We start from the raw sequence: 17,825 nt of genomic DNA on the forward strand, positions 1-17,825 counted from the left end.
ATGTACCTTAGAAATATATCACGTTTTGAGTTCTTTTAGAGAAGCTTAAGTTTACACCTTCAAGTACTGTGAGGAATAAGTTATTGATCTTTCCAAGTCAACTGAGCCTTCATATCACTCTTAAGCTGCACTTTCAAAGACGTCTAGTATGGGCATTAAAGAATATAGCTCAGCATTTCCCTGCCTGAGTGAAAGTTGACCCGGCAATCTCAGGCCCTGAAATGGGTTAGAAAGAAACCTTGCATCAGTTTAGTTTTGCGCATAAGTTCACTTCTCTTTCATTTGATATTATCAAGTTTAAAGCATTTTATTTGATATCATCAAGTTAGGAAAGAGAGTCACGGTGTCGTGTGGCTGTACTGCAATGTCTGCCATCGTGTTGCATGTTTTGAAATATCTCGCCATGGTGTCGAATCCAGAAAGAGGCACAGAGGGCCTGCGTTCCACCAAGACATTATTTGAAAAAGTCTTGGAAATTTGCCCAGGATTCCTCTAGGGTGTCGCTCTTTTTCCGACTACTGAATTCTCCCCTGCTAGAATATCATTCGAAAGAGCAAAGAACGCGATATGTAGGCCTAGTTAAATATTGGTGTTAGTGAATGGGACCTTTGTTTCTCGGTATGTCTTGGTGTTTCAAGCGAATGTGTTTTAATGTTAAATAAAGTTTCATGGTCATCCACCTTGCGTTAGACTTCTTTTTCTCCGGTTGATCTACCTCATCTCGAACCTTCAGCCGATAGAAGCTTGCTCGCAAGAGCACTGAGTTATGGCGGCATTAGCCCATAGAGGCTTGCTCGTAAGAGCAGTCATGGCGGCATTAGCCCATAAAAGCTTGCTCGCAGAGCAATCATGGAGGCATTAACCCACAGAAGCTTGCTCGCAAGAGCAGTCATTGAGGCAGAAGCCCATAAAAGCTTGCTCGCAAGAGCAGGCATGGAGGCAGTAGCCCATAAAAGCTTGCTCGCAAGAGCAGGCATGGAGGCATTGGCCAGTAATGGACTGGCGTTGTCAAAACTCCCTTTTATCTGAGATCGACACTGAAAACGTTTCAAATCAACTTGATGCACCACGGACTGAACTTTACCATCGCGTTTCGACATAGTTTTCTTGAGATAATGGTACTAGCCAGCCATCTTTTTAAAAGCAGTTGGATCTCTCTTCCAATTCCCAGCGTTTGTTTCCCCCAACTAAACACGTTTGCACTAAAGTTATTTTGGACGCGCCTTCCCAATTGTTTAACCCAAGAATGCCCCGATGGCGATTTCGATCAACTCCATGGGCAAGTGTAGAAGGATTGTTGGTTCGACGATGAAAGATATACCTAACCGGGGAAACTGTATACAGCAGACGTTGGAAGGAATTGAAGCACACCTCTACCTGTTGGATTAGCAGCCGTCGGATGATATACCTGAGCTGAGTTTACGATGGAGAAATGGTTCAAAATTCTGAAAAATTTTCAAAGTCAACATTTTTTTGGGGCTGATGATGTATCTTCGTTTTGAGCAAATGATCGATGTTTCTTCGACTGTTTTTTCATTTTAAGCAGAAAAAAATGAAAAAAATATTTGGACTTGGAAAAAATTTTTGGGACTGATAATGTTTCTTTATTTTGAGCCGAAAAAAACAAGTGAAAAAAATATTTGGACAAAATGTTTTCATCTGTAGCATGACACATTTGCCGCGAAGAGTTTCTACCGTACACAACGCTGTCCATCAATCGTTGCCTTTTTGCTGGTGCCAATTGCAAGCATTGCTTTCAACGACTTCCTTGAGTAGTGCTTGTATTTTGTTGTCCGTCAAGGCAATCATGATCCAATGCATATTAGAAGTTATTTATTGCGGAATTGCTAGCCTTATCGACCGCTTGTGATATGAATGACGAATGGTTATTTGACATGACATCTGCTGACAGGCTAAGCTCCCTTGGGCAAACTAGTGAAATGCTTCAACCTCTCTGATGTGATATTTTCCGTTGGAATCCATTCGCGACGTAGACTCCGGGATGCCATTTGCGAAAAATGTATTCATAGGCCTGTAGACATCCGTGAGTTGTTGGCCATTCTGCCAGAACTGCATCCTGGAAGCATAACCGTGTGATATAAACGATACTATATTGTAAATGGACGGGCAAATTACATATGATTTTGTTTGTAAGGCACCCTGGAGACAACTAACTGTAGATTTATCGAGACATCGCCATCATATTTCATGACAAACTTGCAAATACTGATTCACATCGACCAACCCGTCATATCTTAATGTCGATGTTGAAAAGGCAAATCGTAGATGCCTATATCGATCTCAATAACCTTTCATTGACCAGGGACGCCAGACTCTAAAGCAGTAGCATATCTAGTTAGATGACGTAATCCCTCGAAGGAATTGCCAGAAAAGAATCTTATTCGATTTTCCAACCCACAGGGGATTAGACGATTTGAAAATCAATAGGATACAACCCTCAGCGTTACATTTTTTAGTGTCAGCTTCTTATGGAAGTGCGTGGTGAAATGTCCCTTATCCGATGGTACTTTCCACGCTGTGATTCATCAGTGGTAACTATGGTAACCTCTTCACCAAAGAAAATTGAGCGTTTCTCTGTTCGCAGTTATTCTCAGGGGGTTCTTTGATAATGTAATGGACATTCTTATCATTCCCAAAAATAACTTAAAAAATCTAAATAGATCGTGTCCGGCCCATCAGGATTACTAAAAAAGACGTAGAAGTATTCCGCGTCTAAAATTTAGATTTGCCATCCCAAGATATGCAGCACATTGTTTCATCGGCGACCAGAAGTTTTACGTGATGAACGGCTCAGAGTAGTCTTTACAGTATATAAAATGCACTCTCGCGACGAGTGTTCCGTAACCTGTCATTTCTGATACTGCTAATTCTCTCTGGTGATGGGCGTTTCCTTCTGATTGCAGATCAATAAACTTAATTGAGACTTTCGCCTCATGTGAGTCTCGCATAAAGTGTCATCTTGATAACCCGAGTCGGGTGAGTCAACGCGTGCGTTGCTATGGCAATTACCTCTTGCAAACCCTGGAGATCCTGTTTGTCCCTCGGGTATACAAAACTTTGCAGCGTTTGCAGAGGGTTCATGATTTTTCTTCTTTTTTTTTTAATCAGGGTAAACCTTTTCAATTATATTTCCATTATAAGAGCAAAAATATTTATCTCTCTGGCTTCATACTCTGTGCCTTGCCCTGTTCACGACCAATACCAATTCTTTCAAGTAATTTTACTACATTTTTTTCGAAACACCTTGTATGTACTGCGGCACCTAGCGGATAATAATATAACTATATTTTCATAACCAAAGTTATCTTATCAAATGTAGTCGCCGCATCGTAGGATAGCTTTAATGTTTATTTCACACCTAGAAATCAGTATAATGGACAGAACCAGATTGTAGAGACTTTAATGCGTTAAAAGTTATGTTATGGAATTTAAGTCGATTCAATATAAAAGTTATGATAAAATCGAATCGTGATATTCAAGAAATGAACTTGAAATTCAAAATGGCCGTCTGAAGGAAAATAAAAATTTTGTTGAACAGGTTTTTGCTGCAAACCTCTCGATTTTGAGAAATAATCAAGCGAAATAACGTTTTTCACACTCACGTAGTTGTTAGTATGTCACCACACTTTAGCTGTTAGAGCGATACTGTGATAAAATGGCTGCGAAGGGTAAAATTTTCATTTTCTCAGTTTTCCAAATTTTCGAATTTTCTTCAAGTTCAATCAATCAATCAATCAAATCATGAAATCAAAGAAATCATAAGCCGATAGGCTACAATGAATAATGTTGGAAGAATGCTAACCCAACATACATTCATCTCTTTCATTTGTCATCGTGGTGATGCAGTTTACTGAGCATGTTGAGCTGAGTGTGTATTATAGGAGCCAGTCTACTTAGTTGTGTATGTTATCATATCATGTCATGATGTTGGATGTTACATTTAGTTGCAGCACGGTACCTATATTCAGAGTCCCAATACTCTGAATATAGGTAGATATCAATTCACTGGTTGCAGTTGCAGGACAGTCAATGATGACATTGACCACACACGCAAACACTGGTGAGTTTATAGCTCTTCTTTTCTTCTTTGCAGAAGGGGACGAAGTCTTCAAAGTGCCAGTTGGGCGTGCTCCACAGGCAAAACGTGCTTCACTTCCGGCGATAGAAATCAGCAAGGCCACAAGGTGAGTCTACAAAGTGACAGTGTCTTGCAACTTGCTTTACTAATTCTAGAAGAATGTATCACAAGTTCGTTCCAACCAGTATCAGCAAAACTCTCAAATTGCACTTCAGGGCAAATGAGCAAGGAAGGATGATGAACCGTGAGGTGCCTTCGAGCCGTTCATTCACCAATCTTCTGCAAGTCAAAGATGGACTGTCAAAGTAAGTTCGAAAGGCTTTTTTTCTCACAGAAAAGTCCGAGTTTGTAGCAGTCAGTGTCATTAGAATAGAATCAATTATTAGAATAGAATTAATTATTAGAATAGAATATAATTCGAACATCACCATTATTTTCAGGACTTTGAGTGCAAGTAATTTGGCTGCCTTGTCTGACAGCAATCTGTCAATCCAGGTGAGGACAATTTTTTAAGTTTCATCCACTTTATGTCCCACTGTCAGAACAGCTTATTTGGCATTTGATGATGAATTGAAAAATGCTAAATTCCACTAGACAGTGGCATTATTACCATATTGATCATTACTATTTTGTCTAAAAACAAATCATTTTAATTTGTGTCTTGAATTGAAATGTCCTCTAATCGCACCTTAGATTAGAAATTGAACTCAAGTTAGAAATTGCACCATGGTTTCAGTTGCTTTTAATATCTTCTCTGTTACAATTCCTAGGAAGCTGTGCCTGCCAGAAGTTACGATGCACCATACACATCTAGTCATGTTGCAAAGGTTGGTATTCTTTCATTATTTCAAGAGATTTAGAAGATTTTTGCAGGGTTGGTGGAAACCCATAGGTGTATTAGCCAGGATTTTTGTAAGAGTTATTTTGCTCGAGAAAGGGGTGTTTTCCTAATGCTGAGAGATTTTTGCATTCTTTGGATTTAACGATGTCTATCAGCGCTGGGGATTTTTATGGTCAAATTCAAAGATTCTTCCCCAAAAAGTGGATAATTCTGCTTTTCTTACTGTATAGTAGTTTTTGACTTTCGTCATCATATCTTTCATTTCAGCAATCTTTTGAGAATTCAGTCAAGCAATACTACTATCAACTCACAGAAGGTTGCGGTGATGAGAAATGTCTCAACAAATTTTGCTTTTCATCAAAAAGTGAGTAGCCTCATCATGACTATTGTATACACTCGGCACCATCTCCTTGATGTTCATGCTTTTCTTTAAAAAGACCATGCCTTAGTTCAGGGGTGGAGTGTCTCATTGCTTTACTGAGTGTTTTCTAACAATACTTTATCAAACTTAACATTCTACTTGTATTGTAGATCAAGCTAATAACACCTAAAACAAACTTTTCATTTCCCTGTGATTATGTTCTTAATTCCTTCATATTTGTTCAGACTGTGTTCAGCTGACTCCAGCACTCACCCTGCTGTTTAGCATAGAGCTAGCTGCAAGCAACAGGGCATGCCTCTGCAAGACCGACAAGAGTTCACACCGACCACTGCCAAAACCTGAATTCCAACCCGACTCCGAGGACACCACAAGTCCCTCTTTCATCTATGCACTGTACTCAAGCTCACCCTTTGAGACGCTGTTCCGTGAAGCATCCCGGCCACCATCTCGTTCCAGTCTTCAAATCCTACTTCCATCGCCACTTCATCACTCACGCATCGGAAGCATCAGCCTCACCCCCTCGTTAGAAAATCTGGCGTTTGCTTGTAGGAGCAAGGTTGATAGTAATAATGTCAAGATGCCCTCTGGTCTCATTGTGCCCACTCCGAATGACATCCGTAGTAGACTCATCGCCGCTGATGACAGTATTGTAGGCCAGCCAGTCAAGCCAAGGGCCCTGTGTAGACAACTGAGTAACAGCCTAGGCAATCTCTCTGGGTCGTCGGAACTCAATTCCTTTGGCAGGTAAATAAAGTCAGAATAGATACCGGGTACATGTGCATGTAGTACAAACTCTTCATTACGCCTAACTGATGAGATGATTTTGTTGAAGTCAACTCCGATTGGTCTTGGTGAGGAAGGTTTCGCCATGCACATTTGTAACTTGTTGTTCATTGAATTGACAGTGCAAATGCAGTCCAAGCACCTTTAGAAATGTTTTGAAAGTTATGACCAAGTGTCCAGTTGTGAGCAGTAAACTATGTTGTTTTTTGGTTTCAGTTTCTCGCACGTGCTGAGTTACTCCCTGAACCAGATCCGCCTCGAGAACGCTCTCCTTGTCCCAAGCAGGAGCATGAGTCACAGCAGTTTGAACGAAGTGTCTTCCATTGGTTCAGATGGCTTACACTTTGATCCATCTGTGGACGGGGACTTTGGAGACAACCTCGAGGAGTTAGAAAGGCAGCTACAGCTCGAGTTGAGCTATGGACGAATGCAGGAGTTCTCACTGACCCATCTCAACATTCCTATGTTACAGGTATGTATAATGTCTTACCACCAATTCGGGGATTTGAGGGGCTTTAATGTGCTTGTCCTGTGGTGAAGCCTCAACAGAACAAGAACAGATCCTCCGGTTAATATGAGTATTCTGTCAGGGTATACTTATTCCAGCAGATCCGAACCAAGGCTGATGTATTTTGACCTAAGTATGTCTACTCTTGTTTCCTTTCCAGTGTGCTCTTGAGAAGTATTCTGAGACTCAAGATCCATCATTTTTGCTCAATACAATCCGCACTGTCTTCTCTTCATCAGACTCACTCAACAATAGTTTTAAGGTAAGGTTTCAAAACAATCTTTATCAATTCCTGGATTGACGTAATTCAGAACTCAGAACCCCATGTTGTTGTTTCCATGACCAGTTTAGCTAAAGCCTAAGATCAAACTGCAGCTGCCTATCATTGAGTTGCTTGAAAAATAAATGTTGGTGACTGTGCATTAATATACAAGGAATCTTTTAAAGGTGAAATCAGATTGGTTTTTGACCAGATTGTTCTAATTACTTGTGTCAATTGACATTTACAGAACGATGAATCCCTACCGATTTGTGCCAGGAATATCGACTTGAAGGGCGTTCGACAGGCTTATGACCTCTTGATAAAACAGGTAGGTGGCTAGTGTTACATTGGAATGCCGATATGAACGAGTTTCCCCTGTACTCAGCTGCTGTCCATAACCACGAGTTTTTAGTGGCATCCAAGCTTGCTTTTGATTTGTCAATTAGGATATGATATGAAATATCTTCTTTTGAAACTTATTTTTCTTCCTCTATTTCAGGACTCGTTGGTGCCCTGTCTGCGTAATTCAATAGAAATCCTCCTCTCTCATTTACCAAATGTTCAAATACAGCCACAGGAGGTGAACCAGCTTGCGATACTCCTCGAGTGCCCACTCTTCCGGAAGAGACGCAATCATGCTCTGAGGCAGAAACTGTGCGTTGTCCTGTCTGGTTTGCTGCCTGCCACCAAGGAAGCGTTCTGTGAGGTGATGATTATGTACGATGGTGATCTCTTTGAGAAACGTATGGGAATGCTGAAGGATCATTTGATGTTGTCACTCAGGCATAATCAGAGGTGTGTAGTTGGTTTACTTTCCGGTGCAAAAAGTCATTGTCTGATCTAACCTTATGCTGCTTGATTGAATTGACCCCCACAAGATCACATGATCACAGAGAATCACTGATATTGGGTGTTGGTATACTGAAACCGGGGTTTACTTATAACATAGCTGCGTAGCACTTGTTTGCCTGAAGGATTGAAATCATGTGTGTATATCACTAGACCCGTATCAAGGTCAGAGTATTATCTCTTATATTTTTCAGGTCTGAGCCTCCCATGATAGCTATGGCCGAGACACTGTCCATATTCTATGAAGCTAATGCACTCCAGGAAAAAAAGACGGGTACTCCTATCATTCCATATCGAATGTTCTATGTTGGGGAGCTTGGCAGGTGAGGGAGGCTTGGTGCTTGAGCAGTTACTTTGAATGTTAGGAACCCATCATGGGTGATTCACTTATTGCAGCTACACTTGCTTGGTAGTGCCATGTGAGGAGCTTTGAGCAATGAAACCGCATTGGATTTAGCGCTTTGGAAATATCATTTTTATAGTAATAGTTATTTTGGTGATATTTGGTGTCGGTCATCTCTGGTCGGTTTTCAAACTTTCTTGCTTGTTAACATGGTACTAAATCATCACTTCGTCATGCAGGAAACTTGACTACAAGGCAGAATACGAGTGCTGGTGTAAAAGCCACCTTGACCCTGTCACGCCGACATCAAGTCAACCCCAGCACGAGACATCACTTCTACATTACTCATTCCTACTCGATCCTTCTTCCAAAGTTCACGCACTACATCTAGACGCTGTCATTCAGATGAGACGGGTGTACCAGGAGGCCATTCTTCATCAAGCAGTAAGTGAAAGTTTTTCAGCTCAGTACATGAGGCAACTTGTCTTAAACTTTTAATCTTCACTGACCTGAATTATCATTGATGGTTTCCTTATCTTTGCAGAGGGTCAACCAGGTACAGAAATACCTGCGCGATTTCAGCCGGTGTCCACGCCTGCCAAATGCCGTCAAGTCAGCCATGTGTCCATATTTGGTGCTCGAGGTGCGGCGGGATCACCTCATCGATGACACGATATCTCAGATCAGACTGAAAGAAGTTGATCTCAAGAAGCCTCTCAAGATCAAGTATATTGGAGGTGGCGAGCAGGTAAATAATATGCATGACATTTTTCTTTTTCTTAACCCTTGTGCTTAAGGCCAAACTGATCCCATCCCCCCAGTTCCTGAAGTAAAATTTAGGTGTTCATGGCCAAACATCTGATGAAACAGATGCCGCCATTAGGCCTCCAAGTCGTTTACTACCAATAGTACAATCTGTTTGCAGGGTTTGGACATGGGCGGGCTCCAGAAGGAGTTCTTCCAGTTAGTCTGCACGGAGATCTTCGATCAAGACTATGGCATGTTCATATATTCAGAAGAGACGAGGAATCTCTGGTTAAATGGTGCTTCATTCGACTCTGATGAAGAGTTTGAATTAGTAGGAATATTATTAGGTGAGTTTGGTGACCTAAATCAGATGTGATACTACAGTTTTGAAACCAAATTACTTGTGCCAACTCCAGCACTTCAAATGGACTTTGGTTTCTTGAGAAGTTTATGTTGACTTTAGCAATCAGAAATATCAGCCCTTGTTGCCTGCGACGTTGCTTGACTTTTCATTCATCTGTTGTACATTTCATATGCATGTTGACATAGTCTTTAAGCTCTAGGTTGAAAGTCATTGATTGGCTAGTGATGCCAAATTTATTCTCGAAATCTTTTCTCAGGTTTAGCAATCTACAACGGCATCATCCTCGATATCCGGTTCCCGTTAGCGATCTACAAGCAGTTGCAAGAACAGGCACTCACTCTGAGTGACTTGAGTCAGGTTGAGCCTGTCATCTTCAGCAGCCTGGTCGAGCTGTTGGCCTTCGATGGTGATGTTGAGGACACATTTTGCCTTACATTCCAGGTAAGGTTGGATGATTATGCTGGCACTGGCATGGTTCCTTACCATTGGTGCTACATGTAACCTCCTACCACACTGCTGCATCACCTCTCCATTGAAACAATTGGGAATAAATACAACCAAAGATATGCTGGAACGTCTGCTTTTGTTTTACTTGTAATCCCGTTGTTTTGGCCAGTTTAATACTTGAGACAAATCAACTTATTTACAATGTATTTCATATAATTCTTGACCATTTTCAGGCAACAACTCAATGGTACGGTGAAACCATAACTGTTGATCTCATTCCAAATGGTGCTGAAATCATGGTGACCAACGAAAATCGCCATTCTTACGTCGAGTCTTACATCAAGTACCTGCTTACTGAGAGTATAACCAAACAGTTTGCGGTGAGTGCAGTTTCTGTTGAGCAGTGCCACACAATCTAAATTGGCAGTATAAAAGACAATCGTCTTCATGAAGTGGTTTTCATCTGTTTTGTTTGACAGACATCACAGAAGATGTTTGCTGTGATGTATATTCAAAACTGATTTGTTCCCGAGGTCAGACAACACAAATCAATGAGAAAAGTTCCAATCCATCCATATTTTAAACACCATTTTCTTTTCAGGCGTTCACGCGTGGATTCCACAAAGTCTGTGATAGCCATGTATTGTCCTTGTTTAGACCTGAAGAAATTGAATTACTTGTCTGTGGGAGCCCAGATTTCGTAAGTTTGTTTCTTTTTCTTAACACCTTCAGCGCCAAACCACGTAGCTCTACGTGGCCCGAATCCCCCTCCCCTTTGAGCTGGTTAACGGAGTCTCATGGACTTCATGAAAGAACTACGCCATCGCCATCTTCAGGGCTAGAGAGGAACTGAAAAGACAAGAAAAGGTCCTTTCAGTTCCTGACTTACCCTGAAGATGGCGATGGCGTGGTTCCTTCACGAAGTCATTTAAAGTTCTGAACTACGCCATCGCCATCTTCAGGGATGGCGTAGTTCCTTCACGAAGTCATTTAAAGTTCTAAACTACGCCATCGCCATCTTCAGGGAACGGGAGGAACTGGAAAGACCGTTTAGTATTTTCAGTTCCTGCCTTGCCCTGAAGATGGTGATGGCGTAGTTCTTTCATGAAGTCCATGAGACTCCGATAACCAGCTCAAATAGGGAGGATTTGGGCTACGCAGATCAACGTGGTGTTGAAATGTTATAGTGCTCTTTGGTTTCATAGTCTTTGTTAGTTCACTTTCATAGAGGTTGAACATTATGTGTGGTAGGACACACATTATTGTTGGCTGGTAAACAAGGTATCGTTAGGGCATATTTGTGTTTAAAATTTTCCTTCTTTTTTCCTTAGGACTTTGATGCTTTTGAGCGTTCAGCCTCGTATGACGATGGCTACCACAAAGACCATCGCGTGATCAAGTGGTTCTGGCTGACGGTTCATGATTACTCGCCGGAGCAGAAACGCCAGCTGCTGCACTTCATCACGGGCAGCGATCGGGTCCCGCTGAAGGGCCTGAGTCATCTTCCCATCATCATACAGCGAAATGGAGCAGATTCTGACAAGTACTAGTATTTACACATTGTTTGGGACAGATAATAGTTTGGGTCATGAAATGAGAGAAGTGTCAAGAGTTGACCAATGCAAGTGGTGTGTTGTGTTGCTACCTGATGACTAACTGTGAAGGTCAGATTAGCTTTGGCCTTACTCTGATCCTAGTCATGGCTGTTGACGATATGGGATGTAACAACATTACTTGATGCCATCATGATGACTCACTCAAAAGCTCTTTCTTGTTCTGCAGATTACCAGCCGCTATGACGTGTTTCAACAGATTCCTGTTACCAGAGTACAGCTCTGAAAAGAAGGTTCGAGAGAAGATCACAATCGCCATCGAAAATGGGAAAGGTTTTGGACTGCAGTGAAGAAGATTAGTGACAGTGGAGATATGTTTATTTCTGTGGCTTCTGTGAGCTTGACTCAAGGCTATGATGGGTGTAAAGAGACATCTTTCATTTCAACTGTTTGTGCCCTGCTACATTGGGAAGTCTGTTATGAAGACATTGGATAATTAAGTGGTATGATATTGGACTCTCTCTGTGGATGTTAGCAAGGGACATGACTGCCATGGTTGGTTTCATCATGGCTGTAATGTAGTCCACACTAATCAGTTCTCCATAACTATTCATCATTACCGGCTGTGCACGAAGTTATAGCCAAAGTTAATGAGTCAGAAGGGAGGGTTGGCCTGCGGTGCTCTGGTATTGTCCAGAATCTGAATCTGAAGTGAAAAGTAAATGGGCCATTGTGAGACGAGAGTTGTGGGAACAAACTGCAAAGACCATGTGAAGCCAGTGTGGGCTCAAGTGTTGGCCGAATAGGCTAACTGGTTAGTTTGAAGGGCAGAATCTGCTGGTCAGATAATAGGCTTTTAGTGTTATTTACATGAAAGGAGGGCAGAATTGAAATGTCCAGGTTCAGAATACTAGCAATGATTTGACGACATAGGGAAGGACCATTGATTGACAATCACCAACATTTCATTTTCTTTTTCAATAAACTACCTACTCGAAACTTAATTGACATCTGCTGGACAGATTATAAATGTTGTGAGCATCATACTTAAAGACTTTTTCCCTTGTCAAATATTTTACTTGAATCTGAATATGGTCGTTACTACGTAGCTTTATGATACTCTTATTCAACAAATTAGTGTGATACATAGATATAATCAGTACGGTACTTTTAGCACACAGTCGGGACTATGGCAAATGTACAGTAAATGTAGACAGCGATGGTTTATTGGCTCGACAGTATAGATGAATTTTTCGACAGTTTTCAGTGAAAGTTCAGGCAGTGTTCTCCGCTGCCCATTTTACGCTGGTGGTATTAAATTCCATGCCACGAGACTAGAAATGGAGAAGTTCAATCTCAAACATCTAAGCTTACCACCAAGCTGAGGTGGAGAGTTGAGAGACAAAAGTATTTTTTGCACCAAAGTTTTCACTTTGGATGAGAGACTTTCTCTATTCGTTCTGATAATTTTCATTTGGTTACTGCACTTACCTGTGTATGTTGCACATCGTATCTGTTCCGAAATACTTTCTTAATGTTCTCTGTGGCGTACTCAAAATAATTGTACAATGTAGACTGGCCATCTTGGCCCAGAACTTTTATCTTCCTCAAAGCATATATATTTTATTCAAACTTAGGCATTTTGCCGCATATTTTATTCTTCAAGCAGCAATTCATAGTGCAGTGAAGGATTTGTTTTGTTTCAGATAAATTTATTTTATGGAGTGATGCACTCTCATATTATGAAGACCTAGTAGTTTTAGCTCTTGATACAAATATGAATTTTGTTATTTCTGTTGTAGTTTGTAACTAAAAACTATCTGATGAGCTTTAATGGGAAACCCAAGGTTACACTTCAACTATTTCAGTATGTACTGAGCTTTTGTATGAAACTCAAACTTGTATGTTGGGTGAGGCATTGTATAGGTGCAAAATGGCAAAGAAATACAAAATATTCAGATCATTACATTCGGAGCTATCCGTTATACACAGAAAAGTCAGCATTTTCAGGCAATCCATCAAAAGATCTTTGAAAAAACAAATTTGTGATGGCTTCCCGCTCAGATGTGTACATCCTAAAATGGATGGCGCCTACATGTATCTGTTCGATATTACTATAAAGTCAACAATATGTTTTAGATGGAACATCTAGATAGTGGCTATTTACTTACATTAAAATGAAGATTGTACATACTAGTAATGATGCATCCTAAATTATTCAACCCCAATTAGCTGTACATTTTATTTATTTCTCTTTCAATTTTTTTTTTTTCTGATACATGTACCTGTTAATGTGAATTATAGCCAAATGACAGTATTTCTTCCATCTTATTATTCAAGGTAATAACCAAGAGAATGTTTTGTGTACATGTAGTCGGAAATTTGACCATTCTCATAGCATTCGTACAACTGGCAATATCCACTATATTTGTATAAGAAGGAATTTCTCTCAAATTGTTCATCTTCGTTGTGTGCAATTTCAAGCTTCAGTGGATTATAAGGAAGTGATGTTGCAATGGAGTGGAAGTTTTTTGTAAATCTGAAGATGTTTAGCTAACTTTCTTTAAAACTTAAAAAAGCCTTAGACTTGATGACTAAGATTTGAATTAGACTATTTTTCATTTTGTCGATGAGGATACTTACATGTACCAGAGGAAGAGGTATTGAAACGGTTGTTTCTGTTTGAGTAAAAGTATCTTCTCAGAGGTTTAGGATTGTGTGCTTAAAGCATTTTTATTCTTTACCCTTGAATTGTACCTCGTCTTTGACACACTAATGAAGTCTCCTTCAAAAGCACAACCTACACTACATCCCTTTGATAATATCGTGTGACAAACAAATATGATGTCTTCAATTTTTGCCATGCAGTTTGCCGATTTTGAGGCAAAACAAAACTCGCACAGACGGCTCTTATCTTGTATTATTGTAAAACGTTTGACTTTTCCTTCCATATGTATTGTAATTCCGTTTGCTTGAGAAAAATATGCTCAAAAAAGGCTAAGAAATCCCGGTTTTGCCCCTACAGCTTGTGGATATTGCTTTACGTGACATCATATTGAATTAATTCTCTGATCAGTATATTATAACTGTAAAATTTTGTCATTGTGCCAATAAATGATGAAAAATTATTAAAAATCATCCATTTTTCATTCATTTGTGTAAGTGTATCTACATCTAGTGGATCATACAAGCACCAGTCTCTTCGACATTCATTGAAGATGTGACATGAACACTGGTGAAGTAACTAAGGAAGGTTTGATCCTGATGTCTCCCCATGGCATTTGTCAATATTAGGTATGTCAGACGTCCGGGATGTTGGTTTCGAAAAATCTGGCACCTATGGCCAAGTGAAAGATACTCGAGGACGGAGGACTAGAGAACTTCAGATGTTGATTGTGGGGACGTCTCCTCGTAATCATTATGAAGTTATGGAGTGACTCCCCCCTACATCATGAAGGGAAGTTAGGGGGAAAAGACTTCTGGAAGTTGAGGAAGACGCATTAACTACTCCCCTGTGTGGCACGGTGAGACTGTCACAACCCAACCACAGTGAACTTCACTTACACCATGAGACATCACTTTGAACAATGTCAGGATTGTTTCAAAGGCAGGACTGGTAACACATCTTCAATGGTGGACTGGTTGTGACACTGCACAAGCAGTGCTCAGGCTGCGCCGAAGACCAAATTAGGCCCATGTTGCCGACATCGTGAAATGATAAAAAAGAAGACGATTCTCTTTATCGAAAATAACATGCATCTATTTATTTGAGATCCATTACAGCAGTCTGATCTGGCACTGGTTCATAGAAATGAACACTGCATAGTGCCGATGATAAAGATATCAACTGATTCTTGTTACGAGTATGATCCAAAGAAGGACTTTGATACCCAACTGTGCGCATGGCGGGCTGACAGGGTTGACAGTCGTGACGAACCACAAACGCAAGCAATGTCCCGCGATTGCGAAGCGACAAAAAAGAAATATTAACAAAGAAATGATCCCTCAGTTATGACAGTCTAAACCTCAAGAACTTTATCACATCCTGATGGATGGTCATCGCTAAAACAAACCTGAGGAGAATGACAGTCTTATGCTTCTAAGTTGCGGGATGTGATTGCATTGGAGCTCGCCAAGTATATTCTTTCAGATCTTTTCAGGAGTAAATGCATCATTTTCTCAATGCAACTGTGGACATGAAATAAACACATGTACAATTTGATCTTGTATCTCTTTTGATATTGTTCAGCGAGATGAACAAGGGTCCATGTGGAGGATATGCACATCTAGCGTCTTGACCGCGTAAGGTGATTAATGATGGTTCTCAACATCAGTCTTAGATGGGCTCTATCACCTACACTCGTAGCCTATAGTCCCACATGGTCCGCTTCTCGGGACATCTGGCAGGTGGCACAGCACAAACAACACTGGGCGACACAGCAATCTCCCATGATGGAGCCCTGGGGGAAGAGAAGACATCATTGGTGACCAATTTAAGCACGGAAGTCTCGGTTTCGATTTATCAGCATTAAATTTGACATCGTTACATGATTTTTGTTCATCGATACCGACTTTGCCTCAAGATAGCCCCCCCCCCCAAAAAAAAATCATTTTGCGCGAATATATTCAAACTTACCTCAATTCCGTACTGAACTCTCATCTTTGTTCTCATTGCCACCACTCCACCGGGACAACATGGAGTACATATGTTTTCCTGTTGTCGTTTGGCAATTCCACATAGCATACAAGGTAAGCAAAAGAAGCCATAGCAACCTGAAAACAAGACATCCATGGCCGTAAAGAATGTTGACGGAGCAACGAGAAGGGACCTGCATGGAGAAGGAGGAGTGGAACAACGTTTTTATTCTTCTGATTATTGAATTACAACCCGGTGTCGAATTTGACTAAACATCTTTGGAGTGATTTTCCCACTTAACAACTTACACGTTTTTGCTCCTCCAACGCAGCAGCCCATGAGAGGTGTCGCGAACGGCCGGCCAGCCGCTGGGGTCTCCATGGCCATCGGCTGCCTAGTTACTGGTTCTTCACCTAAAGGTTAAATCAAGATGTATGTAATCATGATATGATAGCTCGGTCTGAGGATTGTTCAGAGAAGATCATTTCACTATACCGAACATGAGCGAGTGTTTTAATCCGAGGAATTTGAGGTTGTGCAGTCTCTAAACACATTTGAATGCAATTTCCGATGAGAATTTGTTTGAGAAGATGTCTCCGAGTTTGTCTCTCTCTAAATTCGCATAGTTACCTTCGTTGATGGACATGGCGGCTTCGAAATGTATGCGCTCGATACTACACTAACCCCGTTGCAAGTGAAAATGATTAAAATCAACTCTGTCTACATTTAAGTTTGTTACAGAAACATACCTGGCAACTAAGCCTACTTAGCTCCCTAAGACGGATTAAGCTAGCCTAGACTTAGGCCCTACGACCACGGCAACGGACAAAATATTCGACAGGGTTACAAGTTGACTGGAAGGGCCTACTCAATCTATCATTATCCTTTAGCTAAATAAAAACTATAACTTTTAAGAGGCTAATGCGACGAGTGGGGCCTTATACACAAATGCTCCCCATTTTAATCTTCATTACATCCTTTAGCCTTTCAGTCGCCTGATAAATATCACCCCAAGGCATTAAACTCGTCACCCTATCCTTTGCTTTTGCCTGAATTGGCGTTGGTCACATCGATGGCTCTATCAAAATCTCTGGATGAGTCCTTCGAGGACCCCGTCTTCAAGAACATCTTCCGGCCTCCTCAAGTGTTGGCAGCCTAGCAGAACCGATGCCCGGACAACTCCCTGGAATGTCACTGGTGGCGTCCATCGGGGATAAGGCATGAGACACCGAACGATATTAACACCAGGGAGCTCAGTGGTAAACAGTCACCCATCTTCTCAGAAGAAATATTCCCTTGTCTATTCAGAAAACGTTTAGGCTTGTGGCTAAAATGAGAAACCTGCTTGATATTTCTTTATTTTAGATATAAAAGGACCTTTGAACATGTTGAATAAACAAACGAAGACCAAGCGAAAACTGCCAGCCATAGGCTAACTTATCGCCATCTTACGGCGCCGGGATGAGCTAAACGTCAACCACTGCATACAAGGACAATTCAATAGATGTGTTTGCTAAGAACTGTATTTTTGTCACATCTTTTCAGTATGATGTATTGAGGACCATTGCTACAGTTGCCAGTTGTTTAGGAGTGTAAGCTCTCTGCATTCATTGCTTTCCGAGTGTTCTCGGTGAGGTTAGGGATGGCTATGAGGGGCTATGGAGGAGGCCATCCACTGCATGCAATAGGGCATCCTGCACGGCACTGTACCACGTGCAAGCCTACAGTGCGACGATGAAATTTGTATCAAGAGCCGGTTAAAGAACAATGCAGTGCACAAGTGTACTGCCAGTGGAATTGGTCAGTCAGTTGAGCACTGTAACACATCGGCAGAGCTAAATTATCATAAGAAGACGAGAACTGCATCGCCAGTGATTCGAAATCCAGAAGATATCCCGGTCCTTCCCAGCATCGGCATTGTGATTGGTTAATTGACAACAACTACCTCGATGAGGCAGGATTGCGCTGATCTGGAGGTAAAGGGACCAAAAAAACACTCACCAAATCTTGA

At 41.1% G+C, this 17,825-nt stretch overlaps 2 protein-coding genes across 2 annotated transcripts; one reads left to right on the forward strand and one right to left on the reverse strand.

Moving 5' to 3' along the window:
- The first annotated feature begins 3,524 nt into the window (after nucleotides 1–3,524).
- On the forward strand, nucleotides 3,525–14,300 carry LOC135488298 (probable E3 ubiquitin-protein ligase HECTD2). Its single transcript, XM_064772847.1, has 20 exons — nucleotides 3,525–3,689; nucleotides 4,115–4,205; nucleotides 4,315–4,404; nucleotides 4,540–4,594; nucleotides 4,870–4,926; nucleotides 5,208–5,304; nucleotides 5,547–6,066; nucleotides 6,322–6,577; nucleotides 6,774–6,875; nucleotides 7,123–7,203; nucleotides 7,375–7,670; nucleotides 7,919–8,047; nucleotides 8,307–8,511; nucleotides 8,612–8,815; nucleotides 8,993–9,161; nucleotides 9,435–9,619; nucleotides 9,859–10,005; nucleotides 10,227–10,325; nucleotides 10,957–11,168; nucleotides 11,408–14,300. The coding sequence occupies exons 1-20, from the start codon at nucleotides 3,677–3,679 to the stop codon at nucleotides 11,526–11,528; spliced, it is 3,129 nt and encodes a 1,042-aa protein (XP_064628917.1). The 5' UTR covers nucleotides 3,525–3,676; the 3' UTR covers nucleotides 11,529–14,300.
- Nucleotides 14,301–14,922: 622 nt separating this feature from the next.
- LOC135488699 (cornifelin-like) lies at nucleotides 14,923–16,505 on the reverse strand. Its single transcript, XM_064773404.1, has 4 exons — nucleotides 16,445–16,505; nucleotides 16,123–16,227; nucleotides 15,815–15,951; nucleotides 14,923–15,638 (listed from the first exon to the last, which is right to left on the reverse strand). Exons 1-4 carry the CDS (start codon nucleotides 16,458–16,460, stop codon nucleotides 15,546–15,548), a joined length of 351 nt encoding a protein of 116 aa, XP_064629474.1. The 5' UTR covers nucleotides 16,461–16,505; the 3' UTR covers nucleotides 14,923–15,545.
- Between the last annotated feature and the right edge of the window lie 1,320 nt (nucleotides 16,506–17,825).

Source organism: Lineus longissimus, chromosome 5, assembly GCF_910592395.1.
Source record: "Lineus longissimus chromosome 5, tnLinLong1.2, whole genome shotgun sequence".
Lineage (NCBI taxonomy): Eukaryota > Metazoa > Nemertea > Pilidiophora > Heteronemertea > Lineidae > Lineus > Lineus longissimus.